The following is a 14,248-nucleotide window of genomic DNA, read 5'->3' as shown; positions in this document are numbered from 1 at the left end:
AATGAATAATGGTTAACTTCTTCTTAATTAGGGATAAATAGAGCTATCTCTAATTAAGTTATATATATATATATATATATATATATATGGGGATTGATAACCTACTCTATGTTATAGTAGGTTATCAATCTACCCATTTTTCATTGGATAAAAAATATCCTTACTTTTTATAACTCTTAAGGATATGTTATGTTTTTTTACAAATCCACGTTAACTGATCCTCTCAACCCTCCAATTAATAATTAGTACAATCCCACTTTTTATAACTTTTAAGAGTATTTTATATTACTGGATTGTCATGTAAATCTGATCCACAGTTGAACTAGACATATGAGTTTTCAAAAAAGAACGACAAGTCTAATGAATCTTATTGAGCTAGGTTGGACTTAACCTATTAGTTGGATGGATATGGTACGAAGCTTAAGTTTAGTAAAACCCCTTGATAGACTTATGTTTGGAATAGGAGATCTCAGACTTAAAGTGACTTGAAAATTATCAAGCATTTAAACTTTTTGTGATTGTGTTACTTAGGGACACCAACATCATAGCAACCTTGTTGGAGATTTATACTTGGTCTAGGAAGTAGAGAGGAAGGACTTGCATATATTGGTAGGACTTTACTATGTTGGACCGTTGTTTTTTTTTTTTTTTTGGTACAACGGCGGCTTACATTCTACAGGTGTGGATGCGGCCAATAAAATTTGAAAACAACAAATCAGATAGAGAATCCGGCACTATGTCACTCTCTCTCCAAACAAAACCTTCAGAATGGTGAGTCGCATAGGAACAACTCAGTCAGCCGCATAGTTTGTTTCTCTGTAGCCATGTTTGGCCTAATGGGCACCACACTCTGCAGTAGACTGCGAATGTCAAGTAGCAGCGGCTTGCCTTCGCCTGCACACCTCCGACCTCTGATCCAATCAATCACTGTGGCCTGACCATTGGTTTAATTGGTGGACCTCGGCATATCATATGTAAGCAGGTCCGTATCATTTGTTACAGCGGTGGTCAAATTAAAGACAAGTTGGTTGAAATTCTATTAATTACTAACCAGTGTCCAAGTTTGAGTAACTCATCCTTTGTACTTCTCCAAGAGTCACTTGACAAATGCCCGTATGGTCTTCTCTCATACTCGTATGAGCTTCTCACAACAAATGAACATATATAATCATTTTTATTTTAGTTAGAGTGGTCAATACCGATGACAATAAGGCCTGTTTTAACAAATAAATGGTGCTATCGAGATGCTAATGATGCATGCATAAGCCTTTTCCATTTTCCTCCTCTTGGTACTAAATAATGGTTGCATCATCAAAAATGATTTATGGCTAACAATTCAAGACACCTCTCCAAATTTGAAGACAGAATCTCCTTAGAATGAGTCTTCACTCTTCATACACCTCAATTTTTTTTTTAAAAAAAATTTCTTCACTATCTTTGTATAGATAAAAGAAGTCTCTTCACTATATATTATGATCACCATTGTCTTAGTTGAAACATCTACCCAATCGATGCGTCAACTATGCGGTAATTGACGCTAGACTTTTGGTGACATAATATTTCGACAAAAATAATTTCCATCATGAAAATATGCTAATCTAGTTGCGTGATGAAAGCTAATTTTTCATCATCAAGATTATACTCTTATTGCTGATTTTTTTCATCAAAATTTTGTCACTAACGATCTTCTTTCAAAGATATCACCATATGAGTATCAAATTCTAAGATGATTCTTATTTCACATTCTCAGAGTACTGATTTTTTTTTTCTTCTTGTCAATTCTGTTGGGAGTTGAACCATTAAAATTTAGAACATGACATGTATAAATAGTCGGAAGATCTTTTCATGCAGTCCACCCAGGTTTCTTCAATCCATCACTTGTCGGTTGGTCAAACAGAGTAAGGGATGCTTCAAAAGAAAAAAAGGGAGAGCATTACCAAAGTTATCAATCCACCTCTTTATTAAGTGCTAGAATTGCCAAAGTACATCATTATCTAGCGTCACAACTAAATTAATAAGCAAATTGATGATTATAATAAAGTTGTAGTGCTTTTAAACCAATAAACACGCTCTCTCTAAACGGAAGTTTTGCAAGAGATGAGTGATTGATTTGCCTAGGAATGATGTAATGGCCTCTTGGCAGTAGAAAGAAGTAGGAACCGGAGGAATAACGGCATCTGAAGCAAGAAGAATGGATTCTCTTATTCAGTGAATGAATGTCCAATTGTTCATATCAACAACAGGAAAGCCATCTCCCTTGATGACTGAACGACCAATCCTTGAAATAAAAGTTTGTTTTTGAATTAATGCACCTTATCTCCTCAATAATTTTTAGTTTTTGGTCTTTTGAACAAAATGATCACGTAATTCCAACAATTGACTTTTTCTTGAAAGTATTTCTTTAATTGACTATCCCTAATCAACCATCACTAATTAAATTGATCTTTTGAAGTTTTTTGGAGTAATGCTACTTGTTCCAATTAGTCAGGCATTTGCACTCCACTTGTTTATGGCAGCATGCAGATTTCAATAGCCATATCCTCTTTGAAAAAAGTGATTTTGGCAATAACCTAATGCCTTGTGGAAAATGTCGAGAGATAATAATTTTGGTTGACGAGAGTTTGGCGACGCGAGATCATGGAAAGAGACTCATTAGGCAAGGAGTTCGATATGGCCACGGTGCCGCCGCCTTCCCGATGTCCATAATGGAAGTGTAATAGAAAAGAGATGAGAGTATTTCAAATTATACTTCTTTTACATAGCATTTGTTTTTCTTTTTTCCAAGTAAATATTAAAATTGCGCAAATCTCAGGCTTCATTTGGTACGGGAATAAGAAAAATGAAAATAATAAAAGTTGTCCATGCGAATAGTTGTATACAAATATTTATGTCAAAGAATAACTTACAGCAGCTCTTCCTTGGACTGGTTATATCTATCTAAGCAAGTTTGACTGGTATAATTTTCCTTGGTTATGCTTATTTTGCAAATCCTGTTGGCAGGCATGAAACCTACCCCTAAGCTTGAACTAAATACAATCTTAGTTTTATAAAAGTTTATGTATCACTTTTATTTAATGAGTTTGACACACAATCAAATCTTTTGTTTGATTGAAAGGAGGTAATTAAGTCAGATGAAACTTTCAATTTGGGTAGATTTTGTTGGATTTTGTGGGCTAGAATAAACAACGACATCGAGTTGGACCCATTCAAGTTGGACCTAGTTAATAGAAAATCTTATGTCTCTATTACATGCTTGACTAATTTTTGATGTGTGTGATGCACGTGGAAGAAAAAAAAAAAAAACCAGTCACTATGATTTCTTCATATTTCCTATGAGAATGCATCGTTACATATGCATGTCAGAAGAAGTAACAGTGCCAAATCCTATTACAAACGAAGAACACTGATGCCGAGAGCTAGGAAAAGGAGCGTTTGGTATAGGGTGATCATCCTAAAAGCAAAGTTGATGTGGGTGGAAATGATGAAATCATCATGTTTGATTGCATTATGGTGATCCTATATAGTAGTGATCCTAAATCACCCTCACTCTTCCAATTACCACCCAACTTAATGATGGAATACCCGTTCTTGAGGTTGGAAATCCAAGATCACCCTAAGGCAGAAATCTTGAGCTGAAATTTGAAGAAAAAAATACTTAATATATTATAAGTATAAATAAAAATATTAATTCTATCATAACAATTAATATATCTTTATAAGATTAATAATTTATAGGACCAATAAATATATTTTTATAGAATATATTAATAATTAATATATTAATAGATATGTCAATATTTTATTATAATATTTTGTGTAATTAATAAATATATTTTTATGCAATATATCAAGGATGATTTTGGTATTATACGGTCAGTAATTTTGGATTTTTATAGAATACCCAATATATATTCATAGATATTGGTACTGGAACATAGTATACCAAACATGATGATCATAAATCATTCAGGATCAAAGTACCTCCGGATAACAATTACCAGTAATCTAAGATCATTTTAGTGATTCCATTTGGGCCACCAAACGCTACCTAAAGAAAGTCCGCCATTCCTAGAAAGTATGTGAAGCTTTGAGATGCAGAGGGCTTAACCACATGGATCTATATTATGATACTTGGTCACATAAGAATTAGGAGTACCAGTCCGAGACAACATGATGCTATGATTCCTGATGCATCCAAAATATGAACTCCACAAAAGTGCTACCTTCTAGCACCACTCCTTTCTTTGCTTAGTGCACAGTCCCTTGTCCCAGTCGGGGAATGGTGAAGTATACGAGGACAATGCATATCAATTGTTGAGGAATAATAGTTCTATATCGGATAGGTTAAGAATCTTTGTGGTGCTTATTCCAGTGTCCAAGTTTTTAGATAGGCTTTTAGGGTGAGGAGATGCTTGGATGGAGTCCGACTTGATTCAATTTTAGTTTCAATTTTGAATTTCGAAATTTAGATTTACTGTTGTTGGGCCTAAGCGGATGGCCCATATATCTGGGTCAAAATTTTCGTTTGGCCTAGGACTGCATGCGAGAGATTGAACTTGTAACTGTTGCTTGGACTCGTTAGCCCAGGTAGGCTCTCCTATCCGTTTCTTCTTCTTCTTCTTCTTCTTATTATTATTATTAGTTTCATCTTTTTGTATCCATTTGATTTTTGATGAAATGTATTGTGGTCTTTTACACCAAAAAAACAATGGTGTAGCTTAACTTTCTCCTAAACAGAGGTGGCAATATTTAAGCCTATCTGTGAATTCGATTTAAAATTGCAGGTTTGGGTTTGCCACAAAAAGATTCTCCATTGAAAACAACTCCGATTTCACTAATCCATTTATTAGCCAAATTGTGTTCAAGTTTAGAATCTTAATTTGCTTAGCTTGACTTATTTAATAAGTACCGTGACTAGACACAGATGAGAACTTAGATCCATTTATAACTCATAGCTAATTTATCTCGAAGACTTACATCAAATCAGGTTATCTATGCAGAATTAATAGGTTTTGCTTCTTGATCATGTTTAGTAGGTTAAATGTGTCCTCACAGACTCAGATCAACTTAACTTGATTTTTGTATAAAAGGAGTTACATAGATCAAGTAATATTACCAATTTAAATAATATGTCATGTTTGGATATCGATTTCTTACTTGTCTATTAAACATGCCAGATGGGATTGATAATGATTATATAGAACATTTTTGTGACGAACACAAAGAGATTTTATTAGCAAGCTAACCTACCATCTTCTTGTGGATATTATGTCCCAAGTTTTTCGATATGACTTTTTATCTGGTCCTAATTATTCACTTAAGCAAACCCTTTTCGATAGGACTACAACACACAAAATCTTGACTTGTACCTTAATCAACCCAATATTGGGTCAAGATTTTTCGATCAATATGTACACACAGGTTATTTCTAATCATATATTTGATCCTTACCTAATCTATTTTCTAAGACTTAATTTCTAATATACCTAAACTAACTATCTCTAATGCTTATAATTCTTACCTACTATTTTCCAAAATTGATTAAAACAACTGATATTAAAAGATCATCACTCAAAAATTCTTATCCAAGATATTGACTCAAACGAACTAAAGTATTTTTTTTTTTGTCTCAATAGAATTCAATTTCTCATAACTCGAGTCAAACTAAAGTTTTCATATTATATTCGACTTGTTTAAAGTTCAGATTAGAAAACGATCCATACATGGCCAAACTAAAAACCCTTGACCCAAATCTGACCCAAAATGTTGAATTTTTAGGTTAAGTCAATTTTTGCTACCTTTAATTATAACCTCTTGGTTTTGTTGTTCTATTGCTTCTTGTTCAACAATCCTAAAAATATTTTAAGAAATGGAGTTAAGAAAGCAGCTATAGAGTTCTATAAGATTCATGTCTACTATCCATGGGATAGGGAGCGTAATGGTGCAGAAAATGAAGCATGTGGGGCCATGCACATGAGACACATCCCATCAAAAATAGGGCCTTAAGGTCTCTTTGTTGAGAAACCATCAAGAATATTAGATCCCTTTGGTTAAAAACTTGATGATCTAACTTGAAGATTTTCTCAGTCAATTAATGGTTAATTCCAAACTCAAGTAGGTCCAGCATGCCCTAAAGTTTTGACCTAGACGTTTAACGCAAGCCCCAAATCCTCATGCCGACAATTGTTAGCTTGGTTGGCACTTCTATCCTAAACACTTGCTATTGGAGAAGATCTAGGGTCAAAATCCTATATATTGCTCAGATTAAAAAATAAAAAGAAATGCCCATAAACTTTGTAATTAGTAATACTACATATAAAGGTTCCAGATATCTTTTTTAGAATAATTCAAAGTAAGATGCACCATCTTTTACAAACATACAAACATACAAATTTGGACATACTTCAGCCGGCATGTGCTAGTTCTTTTGGCTAGCAGGGTAAAGGGAAAACTTTTGGGATGAACCCAAAAGATCAGGACCTCACATCGGCGGGGCTTGTGAAGCTCTTGGACTGGGCCTGGTCTACTTGACTGGCCCAGCCATTTTTGAGCCGAAGCCTCTCATGCGACGCACATGAGGATCGGGAGGGGGACTTCGCCTAGGAGTCTTCTTCCTCTCAATCGCGACGAAGACTCCCTCCCAATTATGATGAAGATCAAGAGTTCATCCTGATTCGGAGACCGGCTAGATAAGGACGAGATCCGCTATTTAAGTTCCCCTCGCTTCTCCTTCGAGTTCATCCGATTTTGAGCCACCAATCCCGAGCTTCTTCTTCGATCTTCTTCTTCGACTTGTTGCTGGTAGGAGTTGCGGGACCACCTCGCTTGACCGAGATAGGCTTCTTCTTCTTCTTCTCTTTCCCTCCTAGTCTTTCAGCCATGAACCATCCTGATTTGGGTTGGCGAATCACCAGGAAACCATCCGAAATAGGGAGCCCTATTTTGGCTCCTTTTCTTCCGAGTTTTGCCGTTGCCGCCACCGTTGCCGAATATGACTGTGATTGAGAGCCGCTATGGCCGCCTTCGCTTGGGGCTGAGCCACCATCGACTGCCCCCTAGATCTGTCAGAAGGGGAGAGACTCCCCTATTTTGGGGAAGAAGAAAAGAGTCTCTCTCTTCTTTCTCTCTCCTCTCTCTTTCTCTTCCTTACTTTATCTCTCTTATTCTCCTTCTTGTTTCTCTCTACAAAGTTTCTCTCTATCTGAACTTCTCTTGAGAGAGTTGACTAGAACCCGTAAATACGACTATTAGTGATTTCTAAATTGACCTTAGTGAAGGGTCATTAGGCAGCGTGCTAGCCCCCAGCTTGGTCCTGTTAAATTTGATCACCTCTGATCTCTATAGAACCATCTGTGCCCTAGTCCAAGCATGACTCGATGAAAGCACCTTGCCTAGGTCGACCTGGGCAGTCGAAAACTATCACCTGATCGACCTGATTTGGAGGCATAATGTCGTTTTTCAATAATGTTTAATTCTGACTTCGCTTGACTTTTGAAATGATGATGAAATTAATAATATTTTAATGATATTAAAATAGGGGCACTTGATCCGCTGAAGTGAGATTTGTGAGGTAAGAAGAGGTAAATAACCTAATGCTTCAAAATATATTTTTTGATTTTTTGGTAAAATAATAATTTAGTTTATTAAATATAATTATGATATATGTTAAACGAGTCAAGCATGTTGATGTTATGATAGTAATTATTTAAAAATATGTTATGTGTTATATTTTGAAATCTGAAAAATGTAACTGAGCAAAAGTTGTTATATATATATATATATATATGAATTCTCAGCAAGGCTATGATCTGGCCCTGCCAATGGAGATTATTTGTTAGCCCTATCGACTTGTAATCTATGAGAAACTGATTTAGATACCGTACCATCGATGACTAGAATAGTGGTATTTAGGACACCGTACAACCGGTGGTCAATAATAATGGTCTTGGGCACTTAGTGTATTCTGAGCCATGCCACTAGGTTAGTTGCCATAGCCTGATATCTGATTTCTGGTAATGCTTTATGAAAATAGTAGTACACTTTAAAAAGATATATAAATTATTCGAGAAATGATTTATTTCTCAATCAATATTTTGTACTTTTAACTAATTTTTTAGTATGCTTTGACCCCACTTTGAAATGTTATGTTGCTTATTGGGCTTGTATAGTTTATTATTATATTTTCTCTATTTTTCATATCTAAATACATGATTGTATTTTTCATATCTAATACATGATTGCTCCGAACTTGGGGAGTATGCTAACTTTTTTGAAGATATTTTTAGTTATTTAAATTTTAGTCGTACTAGTTAAAATATTTTAATTAATTTATATTAATAATTAACAAATGTTGACCTATGGCATTTTGGAACTATTATAAGAAACATTTGAATAAATTCTTAAATAAATAAATTTTTAGAAATTATTGTTACTTGATATAATCTGTAGTCTTGCATATTTGTATGGTCTGCTATACAAATATGTGGTGTTTGTTATGTTCTGGTTCAGGGCGTGACCGGGTCAGGCCCTTCAAGTTGGTTCCAACATGCACTATCACGGAATGGCTGCAATCAGTGCAAAGGACAAAAGGAGAAAAATAATTAATGACGAACGATTCATGCTTTCATTTATTTGAGCAATTCTGAATATAAGAAAACCAGTTAAACAACCATAAGAGACATTACTCGAGAAGCACAAAATTTCACTTACGGGCAGCCGCCACATAGGCACGAACACATCACCCTTAGCTTGATTGGCCTCAAGTTTGTTCCATGCGAGTGAATTGACACTTCTAGTTGTCTTGTCCGCGACTATGGCATTCATAATTCCTCCTTGTTTTAAATAAGAATGATCAAGCCAGCTCGCTTAACTTCTTCCAAAGGGTCCCAAATGAAGCAACAACGTCAAATCAATGCAGTGTATCCTCATCAACCGAAATCATCTCTCTAAATCCTTCGCATCAACCCAAGCCAGTCTCTTTATCGGTGCCTTACAATAATTGTGGCGGTGATGCTTGAAAGTAGCTCCAAAATGCATCCATCATATGCTTGCAATCTTAAATTCACCCTCAATTATCCACCGAATCAAAGATAATACAAAAAAGAAAACCAAAAAAAAATCAGGACAACATTAACAAAAAAATGTATATAATTTCTAGAAACAACTAAGTTCACCTAGATTTCATCCATGGCCCCATTCCTCTCTCAAATAATTCGCATCTTCTTGTCCTCTTCTCATTCCCTCTCCATTTTTTTTTATCATTTCTCTTACACCAACTAACAACAAACATGAAATGGCAACCAAATGGGCACCAAAAGAACACCACCAATGAACACCTGTACAAGAGCAGACCCACCCCATCGACATCCTACGGGCCTTTTTTCAACCACGTTGAAGCCCGAGAAGAAGAAACCAATCATCTTCTCCTCCTTGTCTCGTGCCCGTCCGGGCATCCGGGCCATGCTGTGTCCTTTGGTCTCTAGTGCTAAATTGGATTTTCACCACGGCGTGGACCCCCACAGGACCTCGGCCAGCACGGTCGCGGCCTCCGCCTCGTCGATCACCGCCTCCCTCACCCTCGCCAGCACCTCCGCTTTGAACGCCCGCTTCTCCCTCTGCCTCAGCCCCTCCCCCACCTCTACGCTCACTGCGAATCGCGCGACGCAGCTCGCGAACGGCCGCGTAGACAGGTACTGCGACTCCCTGCTCTCCCCTCGCCTCGCCTTCCCAACTCCCCCCGCCTGGATCCCGTCACCACCCCTCTCCGCCCCTCGATCCTCGCCGTCCATCTCGATCAGGGCGCCCCCGAGATCGGACATCTGGAGCGAGACCAGCCGCTTGAGCAGGCCCTCGGCGAGCATCGCGTCCACGGCATCCTTCCGGCCGTAGTAGCCGATCTCGAGGGCGCAGTCGAGGGCGAGGACGCGGACCTCGACCTCGCCGGCGGCGAGGAGCCCGACGAGCCGCGGGATCTCCCCACGGGCGTGGAGCTCGTCCACGAGCGGGCTTCGGATGGCCGCGATCAGGCCGTTGAGGGCGGCGAGCGCGGCGGCGGAGGACATGGCCACCAGGGCGCCGACGGTGGGGCCCATCAGGATGGGGCCGACGAAGACGTCCTTGTTGAACCGGACCATGGCCAGTACCGCCGCCGCGGACCGCTCCCGGACCCGCTTCGAGGCCGCGGGGTCGGCGAGGGCGGACTCCACGGCGGCGAACGCCCCAGACCGGAGGAGCACCTCCTGGAGCCCCCGATCGAATTCCCCGGCGAGCCTCACCTCCAGCGCGGCCAGCAGCGCCACCCGCTCCTCGTCGTCGGTGGCGGAAATCAGCCGATCCACGCTCTCCCGGTCGATCCAGGACTGGATCTCGGTCCCGATCGACCCGGCGACGCGGGAGATTTCGTGTTTGCCGGACCTCCGGCGGAAGTGGGGGAAGAAGGAGCGGGACTTTTGGTGCTTGGATTTTAGGGCAAGGGCAAGATCCTTGAGGTGAGAGAGGAGGCGGGAGAGGGTGGAGAGGTGGGGGTCTCCGGAGAGGAGGTCGTCGGAGCCAGTCTGGAGCTCGAGGAGGGCCTTCATGGAAGGGGAGGCGGCGTGTCCGCCGCCGCCGTCGGGGTTGGCTTCGATCTCTTTGGAAGCCTTCCTGAGCGCTTCGAGGGCCTTCAAGACCTCCTTCTTCTGCCTCTCTTCCATTAACGAACGAAGCCAAACGCTATAGAAGGGGAGAAGGGAGAGAGCTAAGAAGAGAAAGAGGGTACTAGAACTACCGCTCTTCCTCGATTCCGATCCATCGCTCGGTCTCCCAATTCTATAACCACTAGTCTTTAGAAGTGGCGGGCGGCGAACCAAGGACCAGGCCACACGGGCCAAACGTGCGGCACGTGGTCGGATTAGCTCCTTAGCGAATTCTAAGCTTTTGTACAAACTGAGCAGCGATTGCAATACAACGCTTACTTTGTCATTCGTGCTCAGTGCTACATGCGTCCACAGGACTATTAAAGTCCACGCGTACTGCGCTTAGGTCAGCTTCAGTACGTTGGCGTCATGGACTCGGAATCAATAAATTGGGTTAAAAAAAATTGAGGACTACACCACAAGGAAGAAGGACAAAATATAAAAACTCTTGGTGGTTAAAAAAATGCAAAACTATAATTTATTGGGTTTTGTTCCGGACCGTAGGATGGGAATCGGACGGGATGGATGGAGGGGAAGTGATGGGTGGGGCCCGGCAAGAAGAGCGAATGGCGGGCAGACTCATGACAAGAGCTGACTGCAGGTTGGACGTGGGCGGAGGGGAGCGACAGGAAAAGGTGAACGCGGGATCCGAGGTGCGAGGACATCCGTCTGATTGAGATCGGACGGGATGTAGTAGGTGGAGCAGGTACCGGGGGGAAGTTGAACAAATTACGGGGACAGTGCCGTGTGGGGTTCCGTTTTTGGGCGCGAGTAGATTGACGTGAGGGGGTAAACGGATTCGGGCGGATATTCGGATCTGTTAATGAGAATTTGGAATATGTCCCAAGTTATATACCCTTAGGCAGAAAATTTAGTTTTTTATATACTCCTATCCCTAATTATATAGTATAAGTCCTTTCCTAGAATATAGCATGTCATGCACACAAGAAGAACCATGGTTTCATGGAAGTAGAGTTTAGTGTACATGCCATGGAGGAGGATAATCCAAAGATGTAGTAATATAATGTTTTAATCTATTTTAAAATTATCTTTAAAATATAATATAACAGTGTAGTATATTATCTTTACAATGTTACGTAGATTTGTCAAAACCATCGCGACACTATTATGGTACTGTAACAACTATTGCTTGAAGTAATAGAGTAAATTATATTTGTACGAGCTAGAATACAGGTTATACTAAATTTCAAGACCATAGATTTATTGATTAGCTTGAGTTTGAGTTAAAACTAAATTATAAATATATAGTTTGTTATATATGATATAAAACATACTTTTGGAATGAATTAAAAGTATATTTATTTTATATGTCTTCTCTTGGTATATATCTTTATTATATTTTATTAAACAAAATATGAATGTTGGATTTATTTATTTCAATTGTTTTATAAATTCTTTTGTAATTGCTATAATGTTTGCTTAACAAATTAAAAACCTTTATTCTATAGCCTACAATTGTTTGTTAACAGTTTTAGCTCCCTTGTTCCATTGATTTGATTAGTACATGGTTTTCACCTTATTAATGATAATATGGAATATGAGAAGAATTTAAATCTCTTTATTGATATTAATGACTACATGATGATAACTAAAAACCATTATTGTATAGCCTTCATTTAATTACTATATGACTTTAATTAATGTATTGATTTAATTAGTACGTGGTTTTCACCTTATTAATGATAATATGGAATATGAGAAGAATTTAAATCTCTTTATTGATATTAATGACTACATGGTGATAACTAAAAACCATTATTGTATAGCCTTCATTTAATTACTATATGACTTTAATTAATATATTGATTTAATTAATACACGACTTTCAACTTATTAATAATAATATGGAATGTGAGAAGGATCTAAATCCCATCATTAATATTAGCATCCATATGAAAAGTGAAAAATTCAGCACGCAGGGCCTCCATTTTATTACATATATACAATAAATGCAGTAGATAAGAATTCATGGCTATAATCTCGTGTTCGCCTATATATAACTTGCCACGTACGCACTTAAATTTCTAAGGCCCTGTTTGGGGGAGCTGCTGGCAGTAGAGCTGTTGGAAGTAGAGCTGTTGGAAGTAGAGCTGTCTGAAGTAGAGCTGTTATAAAAAGCTGTTTGCTGTTTGGTAACTACATTCGTAAAGTGCTGTGGTACTTTGTTTTGTGTTTGGTAAACAAACTGAGAAAGTACTTTTGTATGACAAAATTACCATAAAGGACATTGCATAGTATTATACAACAGAACATAATAAAACATAACATAAATTAATACATAAATATACGATATAGTATAATATTATTGTAATATAAAATAATATTATGTTAATATAGCATAATAGTAATATAATTATTAGAGTAAATTAATATTTGGAAATATAACATAATATTAAATTATTTAACATAACATATTAATGTATTATGATATAATGTAATATATATTATATTAGTATAATACAATAATAAAAGTATAAAATATTATAATTATTAGTATAAATTAATTTCTCATAATATAACATAATATTAAATTCTTTAAAATAACATATTAATGTATTATAATGTAATGTAATATAATATAATATTTATAGTATAATACAATAATAAAGGTATAAAATATTATAATTATTATTATAAATTAATTTTCCATAATATAACATAATATTAAATTATTTCAAATAACATATTAATGTATTATAATGTAATGTAATATAATATAATTTTTATAGTATAATACAATAATAAAGGTATAAAATATTATAATTATTAGTATAAATTAATTTTTCATAATATAACATAATATTAAATTATTTAACATAACATATTAATGTATTATGATATAATATAATATGATATTATATTTATAGTATAATACAAAAATAAAGGTATAAAATATTATAATTATTAGTATAAATTAATTTTTCATAGTATAACATAATATTAAATTATTTAACATAACATATTAATGTATAATGATATAATATAATATGATATTATATTTATAGTATAATACAAAAATAAAGGTATAAAATATTATAATTATTAGTATAAAATAATTTTTCATAATTTTTCATAAAATAATTTTCCACGGTCCAGGGGCTCTTCTTCGTGGTCCATACTCGAGGAGGACCTCAGCGTGGGCCGCGAGGTTGATGAAAAAAAAAAACAATAGATTGATTTTGGAAGGTATGGATAAGGATTAAAATTTTTTTCTTCTAAAATGTGGTTCAAGAAATGCATACAAAAATTGAAAAGAAAAATACCTTTTCTTACAGAAGGGAGTCTGACGGCTAGGGTTCTTGGCTCCAGCAGATTTTTAGGTTTATAAAGGGACAAACTATAAAATTATGTTATTTTAATATGGACATTTTTGTCAAAAATACAGTTTTCCGAAAAAGCTGAAACAGCTTCCTCCCAAAAGCTTCAAATTGGAGCTTCTTTCCAAAAGCTGTTTTCAGCTTTCCGCAAAAGCTGAAACAGCTTTTTGAAAAATTTACCAAACACAGTTTTTCATCTAAAAGTACTTTTGGAGGGCCAGAAAGTGCTTTCTGGTC

The 14,248-nt window shown here is 36.9% G+C and overlaps 1 protein-coding gene across 1 annotated transcript; it reads right to left on the bottom strand.

Moving 5' to 3' along the window:
• Nucleotides 1-8,600: 8,600 nt before the first annotated feature.
• Nucleotides 8,601-10,809, bottom strand: LOC148714537 (uncharacterized). Its single transcript, XM_088715166.2, has 2 exons — nt 9,174-10,809; nt 8,601-9,054 (listed from the first exon to the last, which is right to left on the bottom strand). The coding sequence occupies exon 1, from the start codon at nt 10,689-10,691 to the stop codon at nt 9,498-9,500; it is 1,194 nt and encodes a 397-aa protein (XP_088571292.1). The 5' UTR covers nt 10,692-10,809; the 3' UTR covers nt 8,601-9,054; nt 9,174-9,497.
• Between the last annotated feature and the right edge of the window lie 3,439 nt (nt 10,810-14,248).

Source organism: Phoenix dactylifera, chromosome 2, assembly GCF_051530095.1.
Source record: "Phoenix dactylifera cultivar Ajwa chromosome 2, Ajwa_hap1_PhDact_Kaust_v1.1, whole genome shotgun sequence".
Classification (NCBI taxonomy): domain Eukaryota; kingdom Viridiplantae; phylum Streptophyta; class Magnoliopsida; order Arecales; family Arecaceae; genus Phoenix; species Phoenix dactylifera.
The sequence above is the reverse complement of the archived record's forward strand: the minus strand, read 5'-3'. Positions and strand labels throughout refer to the sequence as shown.